The sequence below is a fragment of the Artemia sp. Qi Xiang Cuo genome, chromosome 21, assembly GCF_049724085.1.
Source record: "Artemia sp. Qi Xiang Cuo chromosome 21, ASM4972408v1, whole genome shotgun sequence".
Taxonomy (NCBI): domain Eukaryota; kingdom Metazoa; phylum Arthropoda; class Branchiopoda; order Anostraca; family Artemiidae; genus Artemia; species Artemia sp. Qi Xiang Cuo.
In genome coordinates, this window is record NC_142814.1 from 42,761,725 (window position 1) to 42,786,478 (window position 24,754).

Below are 24,754 nucleotides of genomic sequence, written 5' to 3' on the forward strand. Positions count from 1 at the left end.
AAAGTAAAGAATCCATTAAACAGAAAATGAGCAAAAATAAAATCAAATAATATACCAAGTGTGAAACTGCCACAAATCAGCATTGATAATTAAATGAAACCCAAAACGAACAGAAGTTACAATAAATAACCAAGTCAAACTCAAAACGAGGAGAAATTAAGATAAATTGGGTTGAAAACCCCTATGCCCTCCCAGGGCCAGAACATAATTTGCACTTTACTGAAAAAAATATAAATGTTTTTACTTTTATAACTTTAATAAATCAAATTCTAATAAATCAACTTTAATGTATGTATATTAAACTGACAATGCACATTCATTTGCAAAAAAAGATGGTCATTGACTAATAATTTCATACAGTGATAAGTTATTAATTTTATATATTATTTTCTGCTATTTTGTCACATGTCACATGCCGTCTACTATATAATTTATGGTAAAGCATGTGTTTTTAGTTTGGATTCAAGTTTTAATTGACTATGTCTATTAATCAAAAATAAACTACAAGAATAGAAAATTACTTAGATGGAAAAATTTACAGAATGGAAGAGAAAATGAGATACGCGTTTTTGGGCTTTTGGGGAAATTTGCATTATAAAAACATGAGATATTTCTTTAATTTGTGTGATATGAAATATATTCTCCGATTTGTGTTAGATTGTGTGCCTTTAACTAACTTAGAAGGGAATGGCTTGAATGGGGTTGAGCTAAGACACTTGCTTTTAAACTATATTTGACTGACTTGATCTCCCTTTTCAGAACATGGGACGCAAAATCGCGAGTGATGAAGAGATTGTGATAAGTGATGAATAGATTGTTACACCTGCAGGTAACTAGCAATTACCTACCTTATCTCCCTTTTCAGAATATGGGACCCACAAAGAAGCCTAAAAGGAAGTCTAAATTGGAAGTGACGGAGATTAGTATGACTTCAAGTTCGAGTAATGAAGAGAATGCTGATGAAGAGAAGATTGATTACATTCAAGGAGGTACACCAAGAGTTCTGAAGTTCTTCTGCTAGATTTTTTTATCTTCAATTGCTTTATGTCCATTCTGCTAGTGCGCACCAATATATTTAGTGCATAACCCATGATTGGGAACTACTGTAATAGATAAAGGAAAAGCTAAACTAAATAAAACTGATCTGTTTATGTGGATGCCTATATTATGTAGGTTATGTTGTAAAATTACAGTAAAATAAAAACTTGGTAAGTAAAATTGGTAAAATAAGGTAAAACAGGGTAAATTATGATACTCCCTGGGAAACTTAGGGTAAATTGGGGTTTTAGAGTTGCCCTGTAGTATAAGACCAGTTGAGCATTTCTTTTCAAGCATCACTTTCATTTTTAAAGTATTTCCATGATTCTGATTTCCCTGGACTTAAAAAAGTAAATACCCCTTCATCTAGAGTTTCATCAGTTTAATTAATTGTCTAGTTTATCCCTTTAGTAATCTTGTGCCTAGAATAATACCTGAGTGCTTGGACAGTGCCTGATTTCGGACATCCAGTTTGTAAGAATAAAATACCATAATATGGGGGTAAAATCATATTAGCAATTTTTTCTATATTTAAACCTAGGAAATGTTAATTATTTCTTAATTATGTACCTACCTGAAGACTTTTTCAAAACAACTGCTTAAACACAAGGGCCGTTACACTACAATAGGAATTTCTTAAAGACACTGTAGTCAGTAATAACACATTCAATAGTAATTGGTGGAAAAGTAGGCTGAATCTTGGAAAAAAAACACTGGAACTTATGATTTCCTATTGACTGAGCCTCCTCCAAAACTTATTCGACCACCTCTTCTACATTATAAGCTTCTGGGAAAAAATTAATGATCAAATATTAATGGACACGCACTAGCAGAATGTGCACACTGCCTCCATCCTCCCTCTAATTTTCACCCCTGCTTGGAAATGGATTCTATTGGGGGGAAGCAGCGCAATGGTATACTATTTATTTTTGCTCAATTTATAGTTTGGCAGTTGTAAAACCTGTGTTCTTTTATTTAGTTTAAGAACAAAACTTTTGTTCTTTTTATTTAGGCAGTTGTTCTTTTAATTATTATTACCTTCAGAATGATTATTCTGTTTGCTTTTTTTATATATACTATGTTTCTGGTATAAAATTTTTATTTCGCTTTTGTTTGCAACAAGAAATTGCGGGATAAAAGCAGTACTGGATATATATAAACAGTCCTTTCGGGTATTGAAAAAATAAAATAAAAAAGCTGTACATGCAGTATGGATATTACGTCCAATATGATAACGATGTTAGCCAAAACACCAACCAATTGCAACTTGAACTATGAATTTTGCTATCGTTTCCCTACGAACGGGTATCTTCATTTTATAATTGCTCAAACCTTCATGTTTAAGCTCCATTGTCTTAAGAAAATGCGTCACAAAAATAAACCAATGAAATGGAAGATCAGTTTTACATAAAAGTCTATATTTTAACACAAATTTTTCCTTTTCTCTTTGGCAAAACGGTAGTTCAACTTTATAAATTACTTCATACTTAATTAAAATGAATTTTGCCTAATTTGATGATGTCGTTGTTTGAATGGATTTATTAACTGATCTCAAAGTTGTCCCGGTTGAAATTCTTTTCTATTATGCTGTTCACCTAATGGCGTTAGAAGATTTATGTCCAGTTGAGATAAGATAGGGGAAGGTTTCTTTACAGGGTTTGTCTGGAAAGTAATAGGACTGAGTCAATTAAAAACATTTATTGAGCCAGTCACTACGATTCTTTAAAAACTGTCAAAATAGACTCCTTCTGCGTCGATGCAGCGCTGCCAGCGGGGTTTCCAAGCATTGAAGGCGTGATGATATGCATTCTTCGGAATAACCTTGAGAGCCGCGGTGCATGCTGGTTGGATCCCCTCTGTCAGCTCAAAATTCATGCCTTTCATTGGCCTTTTCAGGAGAGGAAGCAAAAAAAAAGTCCGGGGGGCCCACATCTGGGCTGAAGGGTGGGTGCGGAAGTGTTGAGATGCCGGTCTTGGTCGGTTAGTATTTCACTAGAAAGGCGACATGAACTGAGCGTTGTCGTGGTGCAACTTCCAGTCGGCTGCGATGTCTTGTCGGACCCGATGGACCCTTTGTTTGAGTCTCACGAGCCGTTCCACATAAAACTTGGCATTGATGGCGTGTCCAGGAGGAACAAGTTCATGGTGGACGATGTCTTTGATGTCAGAAAAGATAATGAGCATCGATTTGCTCGTTCTTGCTTTTTTTTGGGCGAGAAGACGCCAACGTGTGCCACTTGAAAGATTCTTTGTCGTGGGATCATGCTGAAATATCCTGGACTCGTCACCTGTGATTACGATATTCAAAAATCGGGGGTCGCTTTCACACATGTTAATACTTTGTTGGCACACTTCCACCCGCCGCAACTTCTGGTCGTCAGTGAGCACTTTTGGGGCCATCTTCGCGAAAACCTTCTGCATGTTCAAATGCACCGTCACAATGTCACGAACGACAGATTTTGGTAAATTTAACATTTGGGCAATTGAACGAATACTTAGTCGACGGTCCGAGTTCAAAACTTTGCGCACACGAGTCACATTGTCGGTGTTCGTCGAAGGTCTTCCAGCATGGTCTTCATAGGTGACCTCTTCCCGGTCCTCAAAAAGGCCTGGTGCCACCGAAACATGCCACTTCTTGCTAAAGCAACATCTGGGTAAGCCTGCTTGATCATATCAAACGTATCTGTTGCAGATTTACCGATTTCACACATATTTTAAAGCTCCAACGAACGCAAAAATACCTGTCCTGGCCATCCAGGTGCTTGGAGATAACTGACCTGTTGCTCGTTCGTTAGCTAGGAACGCCCTCTACCGAATTTAGTTGGCGCGTGGACGCTCCGAAGTACAGTCGCGGTGGAAGAAAATCATTCCTATTGCTTTCCGGACAAACCCTCTATACTGGAGGTAGGCACATAAGAAGGAATTCATTTTGGGAGGTAGGCACATAAGAAGGAATTCATTTTGGGAGGTAGGCACATAAGAAGGAATTCATTTTTGGGAGGTAGGCACATAAGAAGGAATTCATTTTGGGAGGTAGGCAAAATTTGAAAAGGACGATAAAGAAAGCGAATGACACAGAATATAAGGGATTATATGTTGGATCCTATAAGTCGTGTGATTTAAGGAAAAGTGTGGGATATCCTCCCGCTCGTTTGAATGCAAGACTAGAAGGGTGAAGATGAATAGTAATAGAAAACCAATTAAAGGGCCGGGTTTCTTGTATCATAGTGAAGGGTTATATAAAAATATCCTGTCTAAGCCAGAATATTTCAGGTTGTTATTAAATTTCACAAGAGCCTCTTCAGCATTCTCTTATAAATAAGAAAAAGCTTAATTGTTTACTTAATTAAAAATACTAACTAATTATTTCTAATTGTGGTATAACCTAATATTTCCCATCCACTTAACGTTTCGGTGGGGTGATTCGGAAGATGATCCTAGCTACACTAGAAACAAAGGCTTTGTGATTTTGTGTGCTTTGCACCCTATGGTTAATAAAGTCTATAGGGAAATAATCTCTCTTTTTCTCTTTGGTGTATACCATTATAAATCCAAGTTTTTAAACTTAAATTTAACTGGCTATTTCTCCTAAGTAAAATACGCTTAGTGTTTACATTAAACAAATCTTGTATTTGATTTATTGATATTATAATAGACATCACTAACCTTTTATAAATAAAAAAAGACAAAGGTTCAATGTCACTCTCTGCTAATTTGTTTAATTCAATCACTTTTTGTTCTGCGGCTTATGACGAATACAATTATATAAAATTAAAGATTCTGTCATTTTGCAGCATATAAAAAAAAATGAAAACAAAAAACAACAAAACAAACGAATTTTAAAGTGATCAAACCCTGCTTATACTAGCAATATTATTTGCAGTGGTAAAGTTCGTAAATAAAATTGCCGAGCCAATTCTTAATTTAACCATACAGGAGCGGATCTAGAGTCAAACGTTGCATGTTTATTTGAGGAAACAACCTCCGAGAGGAAGGAAATTGCTGGTTATCTGCACTAGCGCCGAAAGGTACTTGGGTTTTCAATGCAAATCAATGCAAACAAACATACAATAGATATTAATGCAAATTAATAAATAAATCTTAAAAAGAATTAAACTAAAATTGAATATGCAAATCAAGCTTGAAACGAAAAAAAATCACTACAAACAAGAGTTTGGGTATCGCCTCCTTCTCTCATTGTAAAGGTCTAAAATTTACTGCGTCATTGGCGCTTTACTGAAGAATATATGTGTCTCGAACAGTCTTGGAAAATATAAACAAAATCAAGTTGAATATTTGAAATACAATGATAATAATTGTTGAAAGATCCATCAGCTCAAAATTTTATTTCACTGTAATTTTATTTTCATTTTCAATGCTGTAATAACTGCAAAAGAAAATATTTGTAATATAATTCGTTTTCATTGAAGTGCCAATGACGCACTAGGCTTTAAGTTTTTACATTTAAGGAAGGGCGCAGTATCCAAAATCTTGTTTGTAGTGAAACCATATTCGTCTTGAACTATTTTTAGAAAGAACTAATAAATTAAACTGAATAGGTGATGTGCAATGATATTAATTGCTGAAAGCTTATCAGTTCAACATTTTATTGTTTATTTTCAATATTAAGTACAAAAGAAAATATTTTTAATAAAATTCGTTTTCATTAAAGGGCAAAAAAATGTAAACGTAAATTGTACTGTGCATATAATCAGCTTAATTTCTTGCTTTTAGGGTGTTTTTGTGCTGCGCGGATTAAAGTTTTAGGAATGAAACCACAGCTCAGGTCTTTAAATTGCTAGATATAATCCTTCCCTGCTTGTGGCGCTAAAAACAGTTCATTCTATAAAGAAAGGTCTCAACTTTGCAATGATTTTAAAAAGTCCAACTTGGAACTTATTCACAGGATTTTTATTTCTCACGGCCTTTATATAATGATAGCATTTTCTTGCAACTATAGTAGATAACCTGCTAGTTATAAATGTGTACCTTCCAACTGATTACCATGACGACAAATCTGATAGTGCTTTTGCTATAAGTGCTGCCAAACTAGCCCGTTGCCTTAAGAAAGCCGATTGCGAGTCCCTTGAGTGTATAATCGTGGGTGACTTAAACTATAATTTATAAGTTGATGTTATTGCCAAAAATAGTCGTTGTTGCATTTTGATAGGGATACTTGAGAACCGCTTTACTATTCACCGGAAAAACCTGGACTTTTCGTATATCCACCAATCTGGTTCTACGTCCAATCTAGACCATATTTTTAGCTCTGGTTCTTTGCCAGTACATGAGGCTCTTGTACTTCCGAATAGTTTCACTTCGGATCATTTTCCAGTTTAGTATATTATCAGTAGGTCTACCTCGTTATCCGCTGCGAATAATTTGTCTGTATTCACTCAGAGGTGGCATGAAGTTCCGGTTTGGCGTAAAATTGATAAAGAAAAGTTTCAATATTCTTGTGATCTTGTTCTGTCAAGAATTCGCGTACCTACTTATGAAATTCTCTCATTGTGATGAAAGAGATGCGTGGCTAGGTCTTAATATTTATTACGCCGAACTGACCCACGCTCTTCTGTTTGCCGAATCTCAGAGAATGCCCAAGTCTCGTGTCAAACAAGGAACTCTAGAAAAGGGATGGTCTTCTAACCCTTTGTTACAATTAGCATGCGACCGAACTACCTTCTGGCACGGGATTTAGAACGAATGTGGTAGACCACGCTCAGGAATAGTTAAAGAAATTAGAGTTGCATCTAAGCATAAGTTTGGGAAGGAAGTTGCTCGTCCCCGCGCGCAGTAGAAATCTCAGCTTTCTGAAAAAGTAATTAAAAATCCTAATATGTTATGCAAAATGTTCGATAAGAAAGAGTCAGCGGGTCCCGAGTCAGATATTCCATCTTTAACATGGATAAACTATTACCTTGATGAGTTTTCAGCCACAAAACAGGATCTTAACATTTCTGTTCAAGAAAAGCTTTCATCCCTCCTCTCATGAATTCCAGATACCGATTTTCTAGTTACCTAATCACAGGTGGCGTCTGCGATCTGACGGTTGAAAAAGAAGAAGTTGGCTGGTATTGACCGCGTATCCGCCCTTCACTGGGTCCCGAGTCATATATTCCATCTTTAACATGGATAAACTATTATCTTGATGAGTTTTCAACCCCAAAACAGGATCTTAACTTTTCTGTTCGAAGAAAGCTTTTATCCCTCCTCTCATCAATTCCAGATACCGATTTTCTAGACTTTCATGGGACACCTAACTCTTCTCTTTCAGATGGTCTTCACTACTGGACTCGTACCATCGGCATTCAGTACTGGGTCGCTTAGGCCTGTCCCAAAGAAAGGAAAAAGTAGTTCGGAATGTGATTCGTTCAGACCAATGACAGTGGCACCAACGCCTGCAAAGTCTTCGAACTATTGGTCATTGAGGAAATCCAGGAAAAATGCTGGACTCCCCCTTCCTAGTTTGTGTTCCAGAAGGGTCTTGGTTGCGGTCACGCCATTTCTGCTTTGGCTTCGATCTTGATTGACGCTGATGAATCGAAGGAGTCCATTGTTATAGGTCTACATGACGTCCACCGTGCCTACGACTCACTTCTCCATGGCCGCAACTCATTCTGGATATGGGAAAGAGAGGTGTACAGAAGGACATCCTACCGGTTTAGGCGAGGTGAGAGGACGAGACCAGAGATACTACATCTGGAGAGTAAAGGCCCCTGGGGCTATATAAAATTTTTTTCGAATTATTTGGGGGATAACAGCAGCACCACCACTACCCCTCTAACACCAGACCACCACTACCCCCCCCCCCCACTACCACCAGAAACCATGCCAATGGTTATGTAAGTCTCCATTTTAAAAGAGTCAAATTTCATTTTCTCTGTCCTTGAACTTCTAAACCTTTTTCTAACCAAAAATTTCATTGATTTTGCATTGCTTCTGCTTTCCAGGGCGCTTTTAAAGGAATTAGGAATGCTGTCGTTATTTTCTTCTATTCTGTTTAATATCTTAGATTCTTCAAGGACTTGGATTTGGATGAAATCATCAAAGTCCTTGAAGAATTTAAGATATTTAGTAGAGAAGACATCAAGCAAATAAAGGAAGAAATCGGTCATAGAAGGTATCTTTTACTTTATATAGTCAATAGTGTTGGCAGATTCCGATAAATATCTTGAAGATCGAATTGGAAGTTTCAGGGAAAGGTTTTTTGGGGGAAAGGGTGGTTAAAGGGACTCAAAATTTTGGGGAAGGGGGTAAATAATTTTTCTCCGCTCCTCATAATATAATTAAATAATCTGACAATTAAGAAATAAATTAAACGAATTTTTCAAAAACATAAAGAAATAAAAGATCGAAAAAGACAGATAAAAAAAAACTCTGGATTCGAAGTTTTTTTTTTATTCTGTATTGGGATTACACGTGATGTCCCAAAAGTCACTTTTTAATTTGTAAAATCGGACTCTTCGAACCTTGATCTGTGAAATATTGACTTGACATGGAGATTTATTTTTTTTTTAATCTAAGAATATTCGGGGACTCAGTATTTTGTAGTTTCTGTGAATTTGTCTAAAAAAAAATTCCAAAAAGTCAGGGCATTTGATTTTTTGATGGCTTGACATCTTGACGACTTCTTCAAAACGCTGCTCAGAAGACTCAATGTGTTACAAGGAATATTTTTACTGAATTGCTTCATTTTTGAAGCTCCGTCACTGAACAACATAATTTCTCAGAAAACTTTAATGAAAGAACAAGCCAAAGAAGTGAGGTATGTTTATGAAATATGTACTAATATATGTATATATATATATATATATATATATATATATATATATATATATATATATATATATATATATATATATATATATATATATATATATATATATATATATATATATATATATATATATATATATATATATATATATATAGTATATATATACATATATATATATATATTTATTAGTACATATTTCATAAACATACCTCACTTCTTTGGCTAGTTCTTTCATTAAAATTTTCTGAGAAATTATGTTGTTCAGTGACGGAGCTTCAAAAATGAAGCATTTCAGTAAAAATATTCCTTGTAACACATTGAGTCTTCTAAGCAGTTTAATTGTCAGTTGAATTGACATATACTGAGATTTCTTCCTTAAGGTTTTGATAATTTTTTATTTATGATGGTAAGAAAGGTGAAAACATTTCAAACGTATTTTGTTTGTAGTAAAGCACAAATTGCGTTCTGGTCTTGAGAAGGCATAGAGGTTACCAGCCCTACTCTTGCTAATTTTTGCTCGTTTTGAGTTTCACTCGGCTGTTTATTTTAATTTCTGTTCGTTTTGAGTTTCATTGATATTGATCTGTGACAGTTTTACGCTTGGAAGATTATTTGACATTATCTTTGCTCATTCTTGGCTTAATGGAGCTCTTTAATTTTCTTATTTAATTTAATTGAATTCAATCTTCTATAATTTAATTTTCTTTGAAAAACCTGTCTTGCGCAGATAAGTTTTTTTAAATTAATTTCTGTTTGTTTTTTATTGACCTAGTCTTTTTCGTGGAAAAAATAACAAGATATATCTTTTCAGTTTTCTTAAACAAGAATTCATGCGATGAGCTGCTATTTGCATGTTAATGATAATTAACGTTAATCTAAATAACGATTCCAAAAGTAATTGAATTATTAGAACTTCTAGAGGAAAACCCACTACAAATCAGCGCAATCTGCAAAAGTGTTTGGAAATTAGTGTCACATTCAAAGTGTTCCAATGTAAGAAAAGCTACTTCAACACAACATCTTGTTTTGAGTTCCTTTTTTTTAATAATTAAGTTTATAAAATCAGTTCAAAACTTACAAAGGACTTTTGCACAATTATTTCCAACAAAATATTTAAATAAAAAAACAAAATAAATATAAAAAACAAAATAAATAAATAAATATCGTGCTAACGGACTATGATTTGAAAAAATTCACCAGAAAATTAAGTATCATTTTATTTATTTTGTTAAATTTTTTTCCGTATTGTTATTACACCAAATATTATAAATAAAATGAAATTAGAATAAATGTTGTTGAAACCATAGGGAAGAAACAATTTACAGGGTTAAACTTGTGTGCAACCAAACAGGTACATACATTACACTTCATTCAAAGCATAACAAAATAAAATAAGTAAAATGGAATGAAATTTGATAATAACTGTTGTTAGAATAGGGTTTGTGGGGTTGAAGTCACATCCTAAGCAATGAAACAGGTAAATAATATTACATCTTATTAAAAAAAATGAAATTAAATACAAATTTTTAAGAACTATTATTAGATATTGCGCGTAAAACTATGTTCTGGGTTAAACTTGTGCGCAGCCAAGTGGGTATAAAAGCGTACATATTATTCCAGTGCAAAATAAAAGAGAATAGAATAAATGAAATGAAATTTTCAAGAACTTTTGTTAGAAATCTTAATAAAAAACTCTATATTATTGTCATTAATTGTCAATTAAGACATCAATTAAATGGAGCTTTAAGTTTTGTTTTATGATATAATTAATACTGCAATCTGTCCCTATGTATTAAACTAATATAGTCGTCAATGCTCTGTTTTGTGGATTTATATTATTTTAGTAATGTTATTTAAGTGTAAGTGATATTTAGGTTCAAAACTGTCATTTAGTGAATGTACTTTCATTGACGCCATTATTAATTCCGTTACTAGATAATATTCTTTTTTTCCAGCTCATTCATAATTTTGCCCTTATATTCAATGTGACAGTGAACTGCTCTAGCTGACAATAGCATTTCTTTGATTATGTCAGTTATTTGTTTTTACTTGCAAAGTCATTAAATGAGTTTTCTGAACAATCTAAGAACACGTTTTTCAAAAACTTGCCGTCATTGGTTCCAGTTGGTACCAATGCCAAGAGTTGCTGAAAGTTCTCCAAAATTATATACATGTCTACTAAAACATTCATATTTACCATTCTTCATCTTTTACAATTCTTCACGTTTAAGAAAAACAAAAAAAAGCTCAATATTGTAAGTCTTGAAGGCAAGTATATATGTACGCACATAAAGTACATATTAATTTGTTACTTTCAATCAATCCATATTTTTGTGTCCACACATCTAGACATAATCTCTTTTTTTCTTTTTATTAGTCCATGTTTTTTTTCAATACTAATAATTATTTTGCATAAGTGAGTAATAAATGTATAACTGTGTAACTACGCCACTGCCCATGTTTGAACCTCTTTAAAGATAAACCAGGCCATCTTTTTTTTCTTTGTTTCTGGACGGTTAGTGATTTGGTTCCATTGCAACTCATAGACTCATAGACTTGACCTTTGCAAGTGGAAAAAAATAGTTTTAAAAAAACTACCTAGTGACAAAATATAAATATATAAAAAATATAACGACAAAAATGTAAAAAAATATAGTGTGTAAAAAGGCTTAAAACATCTGTTTTAAACTTACTGTTTCATAATAAATCCTTTTGTTAATCCACAAGCACTGACTTTCCACAATTAATTTGGATAAGTGAAAATTGTAACAATAAATTTTGCAGGTACTCCTTCAATATAGGCCTACCCTCTCTTTTATATATCTCAAACTGAAGACTGAATGAAAAACCCATTTTGACGGGATGATGCAAGACACCGCTGTAAAGAAATACAATGTATAGCGTGGTTTTAATAGCGTATACGATACTTAAAGTGTTGTTGTTTTTGGGGGGGGGAAGGGTACCCAGGTTAGGTTTTTATATTTTTGTAATTTTCAAGAGCTCAAAAAGGGCTTAAATTTGAATTCCCGATAGAAATGATTACTATATTCGTAAAGAGCATAAAAAAGGCATCGAGTGATATATTCACGTTATTCGTAAGTCAATAGTATGATTTGCGAAAAATTTACCTCTTCTTCTTCTTCTTCTTCCGAAAAACAGAGCAAAGATTCTAAGAATCTCTCCTTTCGTTTTAAAGAAATATTGTGCTGACCACCATATTTTCCCATCTTCGTATTCTTTATTTCAATTGTAATTACCATCAACTAAATTAAGATAGGTATCAGGGATAGGACTGCCATCTTACTGTTTTCATATATCTTAACAAATCGATAATAATATTTATTCTTTTTCGAGCTTGATTTTCAGTTTACAGGTTAAAAGTCCACTGATGTATGCAGGGGAGTCCCGAGGGGGGGGAGGGGATGTGCGTGGCGCCCCTCCAACGGTTTGGTATTTCGAGCAATTTTGCAAAATTGGCCGAAATTTAGCAAAATTCTTGATTTCTGCAAATAATTTGGCATAAATAAGGTAGCGATTCAGTAAAATTTACGAAGATCGTTCCCCCCCCCCCCCAATAAAATAAGTCTCGAGACACCCCTGGATGTATGTACTGGGATAAGCCAAGTTGGAAATGGGTGAGTTTTTCAGCAATTTTCTTGTCCACACGCCCCCTAGGGGTTTATATCTCCCCTATTATAGTCTAAATATAATCTTGTCGTTTAGACTAATTATAGTCTAATTATAGACTAATTATAGACTATATATAAATTATAGACTAATTAAAGACTTTTCGTTTAGATCATATTCAGCCAAATGGAACCGTTATGCATTCTCTGTTGAATCAGCCATTAATTTTACCTCTCTGTGAAGAAAAAAAGAAAAGTGTAGGTACCAAAGTTGACCTCTTGCAGAAATGTGGTGTAACTTTTAAGAATATTGCAACTGGCCTTGAAATAGTATCTGTCCCACTATGTTTTCTACTCAGGAAGAAGTATCAGGTATTTTATCTCATTAAGTTTATCTGAGTGTCAATACATCAGGAATTTTTCCATAATTTTTATGTCTCAGACTAGTACAAGGTCCTTTATTCAGTAATTGCGTCTGTGTGTCAGGATGTCGAGTGGCCTTTTCGGCGATTTTTTTTTTTTTTTTTGTCTTTTAAGATATCAGTTTTTCCGGTAAGTTTTCTGTGTCGATCAGTATATAAGGTATACTTTTCCCAGTAGCAGTTCTGGCCTCTCTTGTGCCCCGCGCAAAATCTTGATTAGTGCCCCACCCCCCCCCCTTTTTCCCACAAAATTTTAACATGAATTTCATTTATTAACATAATTATTTTTAATTTATTAATTAATCAAAAATTTATTTGTCAACTATTTTTAATTTGTTATTTCAATTGTTTAATTATTATTGGTTATTTTAATTATCGTTAATTAGTTACTTTTCTCTTTAATTTATTCTTATTTTATTTATTAATAATTTATTAATTATTCGTATTTATTATTTATTAACTTTATCCTCTACTTTATTTTAATAAAAATAAAATAAAACAATACAAAGTAATTATGTCTGTTAGATAGGCTATTTAAATTTTGTAAAGGGTAAGTGCCCTCTTACCCTTACTCTGTCATCCATCACTAAAACCAGCTCTGTCTTTTTTGTAGTTTTCTATCAGCCTTTCACTTATTAAATATATCTTTATTTTGTATTGTGCCTAAAGTCACTTATACAGCTAAAATATACTATAAATATATGACGAATTTATCTATTTTCCCTTCTTGGTCTGATTCTGAATTTTAACAGTATGGGGGTCAGCTAGACTCGTCTTTATCGTAGAAAAAAGTGTATAGTAATGTTTTCCAGGTGGAAGCACATTTCCACTGAATTTACTATAAATATTTGTCTAAGAAGGTACTGAACTCTGTTAATTTATATAAGACAATGTCTTAGTAAAATAATCTAAAAATTAAAGATATTTCTACCTAGAAATAATTATTAAATAGAAAGATTATTCAGGAAGCCCCCCCCCCCAATAATTATTCTTACTTCTTTTGTGTAAAAAAAAAGTGGAAATCCAGTTAGAGGATATTTGATACAAATATCACTTCAATCCACTAATTTTTAGGCTTTCAACGCATTGGTGGAAGTCTTTAAGCGGCATTGACATTAGTCTAGCAAGACCTCCACACCTAAACATGAATCTCCCTCACAGGTCGATCTCCCCTGCGGATGTGTTTTCAGGAATCTATGTAAAGTTTGCTTTAGCGCATATGGCTTGTTATGCGCAAAGAACCTACTTGATTGACAGGATTTTATATCTATCCCACAGAATTCGGGTTTTTAGAAAGATGCCTGGCTATGGCTTTTCCCGTCTCTTCTTTCTTGTTCTTTCCTTTTATTCTTATTTTATTTATTTAGTTCTCGATTTTATTTTAAGGATGCTTTTTATTCTTGATTGTTGAGCCGTTTAACTATTAATTTATTCTTAAACCTGGAAATGTAAAATCATTTTATATAGTTTTTTTTTTCATTTGGTATTTTTTAACAATATGGTGTATGAAATAGTTTATCTGTGCTATTTTTTTTTATTTGAAGACAAGAGATCAGTTGCAGCAGCTTGTGTCAGATACGATAAATGAAGCTATAGATACACCATTAAGATCTGAGTTTATTCCATCTACAGTAGTGTCTGCACTGGCTTCAATGGCTTGTCAAGGTGAGCTTGTGCTTCTCATCCCCTCTTTGACCTAGTGTGAATGTTGCTTTCTACAGGATTAAGGATTGAGGAAACAGGATTAGGGCTAAAATTCCCTGGGCCTTCTAAAATTCAGAACGTTGCTGCTGTTTTGAGCAGTGTGATTTATTTTTCTTAACATCACTAAATAAACAAAGAGAAGCATCATATTAAACAGGACTACTGAGAAGAGCTAATAAAAATGATTGACTTTTTATATATATAACGATACTCATGCTTAGAAGACTCAGCCATTTCAGATTTATCAAAGTTATAAAAAAAAAAAAAAAAAAAAAAAAAAAATATTGTTTTCAGTAACGTCCGAATGACGCTCAGACCTTCAAAATGTTTAGGGGGTGTTGGTCCCACTCCTGTTTGTTGTAACTTTTGTTATTTTTGGATCTCATTTATTTAGTGATAGTGATTATTATTATGTTTTATTATTTATTGTACTACATTTTTTTACGATAAATGTGGTTCAATACCGCTCTCTTGGGCAATAATGAAAGAAGGGTTGAGGTGGCTAGAGCATGTTGTGCGGATAAAGGATGACAGATTATCGAAGATTGTTCTTTTTGGCAAACCGTCTAGGGCTAAATGGAAAGCAGGTCGTCCTCGTCTGGTTTGGGAGGACGTCATAAAGAAAGATTTAAAGGAAACGGGAACTTTGTGGGAGGAGGTGAAAAGGGAGGCTTTGAATAGATTCGGATGGAGGAGGAGCGTGCGTAGCTGTGTTGGCCTCAGGTGGCTTGGTGCTGCGATGAGTTAGTAGTAGTAGTAGTATTACATTATTAATTCAATTATTGTTTTATCATTATTTTATTTAATATAATAAAATAATGTATATCATTATATATTTATTATTTTATTATGTTATATCATTAATATATATTATTATAATTATTTATTCTTTTATGTTATTATATTTAGAGATTAATGATAGCTTAGTGATCCATCATCAGTTTGAATCATTGCTTTAATTTATTTCTGCTCATCTAGAATTTGGATTTTTGTTAAATAGTAACTTCTTAACTTCTTTTTCACAGGTCAGTTCATTCCCCCCCCAAAAAAAAATAGAGAAAAACGATGGTTTGATATATCTTTATGCGATAATTGCAATATTTTCATGAATATTAATCAATCAATCAATTTATTTAAATAAAACAAAAAAAAATTAAAAATGCTTTAGACTTCTTTAAACTTCTTTTTCACATGTCAGTTCATTCCCCCCCCCCCCAAAAAAAAATAGAGAAAACGATGGTTTGAAATATCTTTATGCGATAATTGCAATATTTTCATGAATATTAATCAAGCAATTAATTTATTTAAATAAAACAGAAAAAATTAAAAATGCTTTAGATCCCCAAAAAGGCTCTTTGGCCTTTGAGAGTGGGAGACTAATTATTACATTAGATAATAGTACTAAAATCAACCAAAAGGGCAAGAAGAAGAAGAAAAAGAAAAAATATTAACAACAAAAACAAAAAATACCCTACCAATTAAAATAAGTGGATTAAACAAATTGAAAAGGAAAAATAGAGGGGAAAGCGAGAATGGAGGAAAAAACTGACTCTCAGGGCATAGGAGGTGGTCAATTAGCTCTTTTTTAAAATGTCCATGAGAACGACAAAGCCGAATTTTCATAGGTATGAAATTTCATATGAAGGCACTACATAAAACTGGATTAAAATCTGATCTTATGGTTTTAGCTTTATGACTGAAAATATCCGTGTCATTTCTGAGACAAAAGAAAACGCAAGATTCCTTTCGTATTTCAGAATTTGAAAGATAATTGTTTGAAGAAGTTAGGGAGGAGTCCATGAAAATACTTGAAACAGAAACAAGAGGAAAGAAAGATGTATGCGGATTGACCATCCTATAAATTAATGCTGAGCTGGCCTGTCACCTCAGGTACTAATTTAATTGCTCTGTTATATATTTTGAAAACTGGGAGGGTAAAAGAAAAAATCTGATAGCCATGCTGTTGGACGGTAGTAAATATATGAGGGAGGTTAAATGAGGGAGTGAAAGAGGACCTATATTATTGAACCATGGAAACAATGACGAAGCTTCCGTAGGAATCATCCTCTTTCTCTATTTTTTTTTGTTAGAGGGGGGGGAATGAACTGACCTGTGAAAAAGAAGTTCCAAACTAACAAAAATCCAAACTAAAAATGAGCAGAAATAAAGTAAACCAATGATTTAAACTAAAAGATGAATCACTAAGCTATCATTAACCTCTAAATATAATTAAATAATAGAATAAATAATTATAATAGTATATAATAATAATATAGCATAACGATATATAATAATAAAATAATGATTGAAGTAATAATATAATAATTTAATACAATAAATAATAAAATATAATAATAATCACTTTCACTAAATAAATGAGATCCAAAAAGAACAGAAGCTGCAACGAACAGGAGTGGGGCCAACGCTCCCTAAACATTTTGAAGGAGAACTCCTAGGTTTCCGGAGAGCTTAAGTCGACAAGAGCACAGTGATCTCTAAACGGAAGTTTTTTGTCCAATAAAATACCCAGGAATTGAACATGTCTATCAGGGGGACGAGTTATATCGCCATGAGTGGTAAATAGTTTGAACCAAAGGACAAGCAGTACCTAATCTGGAATAAATAAGTAAACTAGATTTAGATGGATGTATAGCAAGGAATTAGCATCGAAGCAAGCAAAGGTACTTTATAGGACAGAATACCTGTTCATGATAAGCGAAGATTCCTAAATTCTTGAACACCCAAGAGTACTATCATCTGCAAATGCCAATAGCACTAGGTCCTGAGCTGTCTCGCTAAGTGGGACAAAATTGTGATCACAAATACTACAGCAATTTTGTTTGGTTGGTTAGGCTACAGCTGTGAGAAGGTCATTGACGAATATAAGGAATAAAACAGGTCCTAAGATAGACCCTTGAGGGACACCAAAATCAACAGGGAATTAATCTTGAAGCTTAGGGTCAATACTGATAGACCTTTCAGACAAATAAGCTTCAAACCAATGATAATTGTTTCTCCGTATCCCTATGTTTTCTATCTTGGAGAGTATTATTACATATAAGGAATAAAACAGGTCCTAAGATAGACCCTAGAGAGACACCAAAATCAACACGGAATTTATATTGAAGCTTAGGGTCAATACTGATAGACCTTTCAGACAAATAAGTTTCAAACCAATGATTACTGTTTCCCCGTATCCCTATGTGTTCCATTTGGAGAGTATTATTACTTTTTTGTAGGTTTTAATGTCTTCTAAATTTAGGTGTCTGTGTCAATTGCTAGCAAACTTTATGAGAGTCTACAGTTTTCACTTACATACAAAATTGCTGCAATTGGCCCTAGTCTTGTCACTGCTCTAGATTTGGAAACTATAAGTAGTTTCGTTTATTTTGCTAGATTAAGAGCTCAATATACATGACCATTTTCCATGATTTCCATGAGGTCTACTAATCTCAAACTGAGAAACTGGTAGGAATCTTTTCGATTGCCATCGATCTAAAACTCAGCATCTTTCATTATTTTTCGTATGGTTTACTAACTTTAAACAGCAAATGTTGGAAAATTATTCAAAATTTGCTCAAAACAAATCACATAAACTCTTGATTTTATATAATTATGTTTTTTTTTCTTTGCTCGTGAACTACTGTCAAATGGTAACCTCTTTGTGTTCACGTTCAGTTTGATTTCTGCTCAACTTATTGATTGCAGGTTCAATAGGTTTGTTTTCTTCAACTTTCCTTTTTTCGCAGGTTCTTATAGTTTTTTCTTCTGCTTCTTCTTTTGCAGGCTCAGTTCGATTTGGTCGCAAGATGTCACGAGACTCATGTTTGCAGTTGATTAGACTCTTGACAGCCCAAAAGCTTCCCTTCCAGTGTGCCCATGGTAGACCAAGCATAGTACCGTTAATCAAGATTCCCACTGTTGCTAAGGTAGGTTTTATATGTGTTAGTGTCATCGCAGATTACTAATTTGATTTACAAATCATCTCTCCTTTATATACTTTTATGGGGGAGGAGGGGAGGCAAGTTCTTCAAAACAGTAAAAGCGGTTGAAATATCTAATCTTCTTCTCTTGAAAACGTTCTTAGGAGGAAAAAGGGATTGTCGAAAAAGTCAAATAGGTTGGATTGCTGTATCAGCTTTTTTTTTTAAGTGTCTATGGAGAGGGGGAGGAGGATTTGGTCAAAACAATCAAAATGGTATTCATATTAAGACAATGGAAAATTGGTCGAAACCCCAAATCAAGATTTTAGACGTTGAATACCAAGTCTAGATTTTGAGTGTTACTAAAATAGATGTATTTTGTAAAAACTATAAACCCCTATTACTATTTTACTCACAATACGTTTACAAACAGCTTATGGTTACTTATAGTCCAACTCCAAGGTAAATGACAAGAGCTGCTGGTGATTTATGGCCATTGTATAGCAAGAGTAACTGCTGGTATATAGTTTAAGTAAGTACCATAACTTTCTTTTAATACTTTCTCTTATATACTTTTATGGGGGAAGGACGGGAGGCAAGTCCTTCAAAACAGTAAAAGCGGTCGAAATATCTAATCTTCTTCTCTTGAAAACGTTCTTTGGAGGAAAAAGGGATTATCAAAAAAGTCAAATAGGTTGGATGACTTTATCAACGTTTTTTAAAGTGTCTTTATGGGGAGGGGGAGGGGAAGGAGGATTTGGTCAAAATAGTATTCATATTAAGACTATGAAGAATCGGTCGAAACCCCAAATCAAGATTTTAGACGTTTAATACCAAGTCTGGATTTTGAGTCTTACTAAAATACGTTTTCATATGTATTCACGGTTGCAATTGATTTAAATTTGAATGAAAAATTGAAATCGAAATGCTATTGAAGCATTGGTTTAAATTACCATATAAGCCTTTCTTAATAATGTTGTTATGGGCGTGTAGCTTATTTTTCAAAACAGTAGAAGTACTTAAACTGCCAGTCAGCTGTTCTTGTAAACGGCCGTGCAGAGAGGGGGGTCGTTAAAACAATAGAAAATGGTTGAACGGTAGTATAAATTTTGTAAAAGGGTCCTGAAAGAGAGGAGGAGGAGAATCAGTCAAAACAGCAAAAATAGATGAGTCATATTAAAACTATGAAAAGTAAATTACAAATATTAAATTAGTAGATTTTGAGACTGAAAGACCATGTCTGGTACTGCTAATTAAGATTTCGATAATTACTAGAATAGGTTTTTATGTGTTTTAATATCTCTTTAAAATACCAATTTTGATTATTATACCAGATTTTTCTTAGAAATATGTTTACGGGATAAGAAGAAAGGGCGGGGGTCTAATTTTTCAAACAGAAAAAGTTATTTGACTTCCCTATCAGCTTTTCTTGGAAATGTCTTTGTAGGAATCAAAACCGTGCAATTGGGTGAGTCATATGAAAACTATTGAAAAAGGGGAACGAATCCTAAGCAGGTATACAGGACGCCCTAAAAACATCATTTAGACGTCTTAATTTCTCATATGTTTTCAATCGGTAGAAGTACAGTAAAATATGGTAGAAAATTAAACATAATAAAAGGAAATGGATTTGTGCCTATGGAAGACTAAGTTTGTTGCTAGTACTCAACATTCCAGTTCAACAATATTAAAAAATATTCTGTGTTTTGTTTTCATACAAAAAAGGAATCAAGTATTTCAAAAAATGTATAAAAAAAATTAAAGTAGAAAAATTATGTTAAAAAAAATTACAGGCAACTATGCAACTCTTCTGAAAAAGGAACTAAATTTTCAGAAAAACCTTACATAATGCAAGATACTTGTTTTGGGCTTGTTTTCACGTAAAAATAGAAATAAAAAAGCTAGAGATGACTAAAAAGGCTAGAAATCCGGGTCAAATATTTAAGAAGTAAATGAAAAGGCAAAAGTATATAGAAATAGGAAAATTTTGCAATAACGTTAGATTACAGTATTACATGTAATCTGACGCAAAAACAAGACATATACTTGTTTTTGCTTGTTATTTTTGCAATAAAATGAGATTGCAGGTAAATAATTATATAACGTCAATTTTGTGATAATATCTAATTAAGACTCTCAAATTATTCAACTGTAGTTGAGATATTATAGTTAGACATTCGGAAATGTATTTCAGGCGAAAAGAAAGCAAAAATGAAACTAAGAGTGTGTTACAAACGGCAATAGCGACTAATAACAAATAATTCCCCGCCTTGGCAACACAGCTGAAGAAAATGCAGAAAGAACTTTCCTTTTCCTGTGTTGTAAATATGGAGGCTCATTTGTGACACCATTGGACAGAGTTGAATACAGCCTGATATTGGCTTATTGTTTTTTTTTTGCCTTTTGTTTATTAAAAACCCCTCCCTAACCCCCTTGAAAAAACCCAGATGGTTTTTTTTTTTTTTTTTTTTTGTTAAATTTTTTTAACCTGGGTAAAGAAAGTAAAAATCCTGGGCAGCTGAAATTTTTAAGTGGAATAACGCTAATCCCAAAATGCTCCGATGAAATCATGGAGACGTGCACAATGGGCAGCTTGCCCAGGAGTGCTACAAACAAACAACAACAAGAACTTTCCTGTCGATAAAATCAAACACAGATCTTCTGTGTTTGATCTAAAGGTCAAAAAGAAAGTTTTGCGATAGCTACGTTTCAAATTATTCAACTATAGTTGAGATATTCTGACATTTGGAAATGTTTTTCAGCTGAAAAGAAAGCAAAAATGAAACTATAGTGTGTTACAAACGCCAGTGACAATGAAACAGAACCCAAAGATGGCGGAATGACGCTGCCTTATATTTTATATTTTTGTTTTGAGATTTCTATTATACAGCATTGGAAGTGCCGATTAGGCCAGGTAAGCCCCTCTGAAATTCAGCTTATGGGCGCCCATGACTGTACCCATATATTTACAACATGCAATATTATATAAATATACAGTATTTAAATACTATATAGTACACACTATCTTATAATATACAATCGTTTTTGGAACAAGTTTAGAAATTGACTACCCTCTTCAATCTATAATTTATACTTTCTTTGCTTCAACTGAGCAATAAAACATAAAATTGCACATTTTAAATAAAATAAACCTGTATAATGTACCATCCTTTTTTCTTGTTTCTGACGTACAAGGAACTTTCTGTCTTGTGTGTCTCACTTCTCAGTACATTAAAATAAGATATTTAACAAGGAATTATTTTAACAATTTTTGGCCTTTTTCTTAAATTTCTCAATCTTTCCAAATAAGGAGGATGAAGTCGCTTGATTGCCAAATTTCGACAATTGGAGACAAGATAGTGAAATATTAAGCCATTATAAGGTACTGGCTAAAAAGCTGGTATCCAGGGGAGGTACAGGGGTTTGACTCCCCCCCCGCCCCCAAAAAAAATTGTCTGACTTGTTACAAAAATGTATATATTCAAATTTTTAATGCGTTGTGTAAAATTGTTTTTATAAACCTCTCCCTCATTACCCCCCCCCTGAACTAATTGCAAATTTAGGATCTTTTAAGTATTTGACCTAGGCCTATAATTTCTATAGTCCTAAGACAGAGAATGGTTAGGAAATAAAATAGCTATAGACTTAAGTTTATGCAAAATTTATATTTTAGCATAGCTTAATAATTAGGCTATAGGAGGTGCCATGAATTATCTATAATTCGGGGCAAAAATCCAACCTCTATAACCTAGGCTAGTATATTTAAATCATGTTTAACTATGACATACACAATTAGTGGCAACTCCTGTAAGGCCAACTGAGATGGGATGGGGTTGTGGCTAAAATACTAAGCCATAGTTAATTCTAGATCTTTCAAGCAGTATCATGAAAATGACATGTTTCAGTGAAAATCACCCCTGGTAAGACAGGCCAGGAACAAAACAGCACTAGCTAGAACAAATGTCAATTGAATGCAAATGAAACCACAAAAAAATCAAAAGAAAAATCTAACATGTCATGGAGCCATATCCATTTCTTGATATGGACAGTGCAATTGCCTTCCAGGAAGTCCTGACAACTTCTCTATTGTTATGAAACTTGTCTGACTTGTTATAGATGTGCTCTCTCTTTCTTATAATGTCAATAAAATATTCCTAAAAGTCAACTGTTTAATTATTCCGTGAACTCATTTTTAAATGTAATACTTTCTTCTTTTGTTTTTTAAACACACCTGACGGAAGTCGCCTTTTGGTCCTGAATATCCGGCGTACAATTTTTAATACAGGAAATAGGACTGGGTTCTGTTATATTTTTTAACACAGTGAGAAGAAAGTATAAAACTTTATCACAGATTTCCCGTACAACTTTAATAATAATTCAAAGAATTGTACTCCTTATTCACTACCTTGAACGGTACTTAACTATTTCTCATTAGTTTTTTACATAGATCTATAATTTTTAATTAATATTACGTCTATTTATAATATAATATTTAATAATACGTCTATGGTTTTTACTTACGATTTTTGCTTTTCTGGTGATAATAGATTTCGACGATCGGTAAAAGTATTTATCACTTTGTCGATGATAACATACCGATCGATCGATAACAGGCCATACCGATAGATCGATAGATATATCGATCTATAGATGATACTATACTGATAACAGTATTACTGATAGTAGAAATGTAGTATTTATGCGACTAGAATATTATTACTTAATCTTATTACTGTAATCATCCGTGTCAAAAAGGCGTTGTCACGTCCAATAAATCTCTACTCATTTGGCTATCTGTAAGTATAGTTATTACCCCTGTGATAGTGCTCAGCATAGTGATTTTTTATTTACTTAATTTGTTTATTAATCAGTTAATTAATGTGTTGTAACTTATTTATTAAATGATAATCAATTAGTTTACAGTGACTATTTTTTTTTTTTTTTGTAAATCACGATGTCAACTTTTGGGCAGCATAGTAATTATTAGCTTTCTTAATTTATTTATTAATCAGTTAGTTAATTTATTGTAATTTATTTATTTGATAATCATTGATTAATTTATAGTAGCTATTTATTGCTTTTTTCGTACTTCACGATGTCAACTTTTATGCAGCATAGTAATTATTTGTTTACTTAATTTATTTACTAATCAGTAAATTAATTTATTATTTTTTATTTATTAAGTAATTATCATTAGCTTATAGCGACTATTTATTTATTTTTTACGTAATTCACGATGTCAACTTTTGTGCAGCATAGTAATTATTTGTTTACTTAATTTATTTATTAATCAATTAATTCATTTATAGTTATTTATTTATTAATTACTTATTGATTAATTTATAGTGGCTATTTATTGCTTTTTCACGTGCTTCAGGATGTCAACTTTTGTGCATCATATTAATTATTTGTTTTGTTTAGTTGCAGCTTTCAAAGCCGGTGAAAAATATTGTAGCAAGGAAGAAAAATTTCAATGCGTAGTGCTGACTTCACTATTTTTTGGACACTTTTTTACATTTGTTAAAGAAGAAATTAATGTATTGGCAAGATTATTTCTATTTATTCTGTTTTCTATATATCGTATTATTTCTACTTGTAAGCATTGTTGTATTTTCAGAATTATACTGCAGATAAACCAAATCTGATATATTTTACCTACAAATTAATCTTTCTGAAAGCATCATTTGAAGCTTGGTTTTCCAGGTTTCAAATATAAAATTATTTGCAGAAAAACTGGCTTTTCTTGAGTTTTATTCTCTTTGCTTGGCAACTCGGGTCTTCGGCTTTTTTTTTTCTTTTTTTTTTTAAGTGACAGTATTTGGTATTTAAATAGTCTGCCTCCGTTCGAATTATGTGTACCAAGTTAAGACCCAGCCCGTTTCTACTCCAAATTCAACAAAAAAGACAAGTTTTTCAACTGAAACTTAAAACAAATGAACAGAAATTATTCAGTATATAAGGGTATTTAATGAATTGGCTCTATTGGATCCCCACCAAGGGAATTTTTATTGACTAGTATCTTCATTAAGACAAAATGAACAAGATCTTCTTAAAACTATTAAGGGATTTTGTAAAATGCTAAGATGATATTATCCTGTAAAAAAAAACTTCACTCTACAAAAAGGAAGGGACAATACTTGCGATAACAGATTGGAACAGAAAAACATTTCTAAATTAACTGAAAAGTATGTGGTGCATATGTTGAGATTGTTGAGTGCATGTATCCTTAAGAAAAACTTTGAACCTTTCCTATCAAAACTTAGA

At 32.9% G+C, this 24,754-nt stretch overlaps 1 protein-coding gene across 1 annotated transcript; it reads left to right on the forward strand.

Annotated features, from left to right (window-relative positions):
• Nucleotides 1-783: 783 nt before the first annotated feature.
• On the forward strand, nucleotides 784-24,124 carry LOC148939583 (DNA mismatch repair protein Mlh3-like). The gene is made up of 5 exons (XM_089107017.1): nucleotides 784-989; nucleotides 12,614-12,813; nucleotides 14,408-14,528; nucleotides 18,354-18,496; nucleotides 23,912-24,124. The coding sequence occupies exons 1-5, from the start codon at nucleotides 806-808 to the stop codon at nucleotides 23,969-23,971; spliced, it is 708 nt and encodes a 235-aa protein (XP_088963143.1). The 5' UTR covers nucleotides 784-805; the 3' UTR covers nucleotides 23,972-24,124.
• The last annotated feature ends 630 nt before the right edge of the window (nucleotides 24,125-24,754 follow it).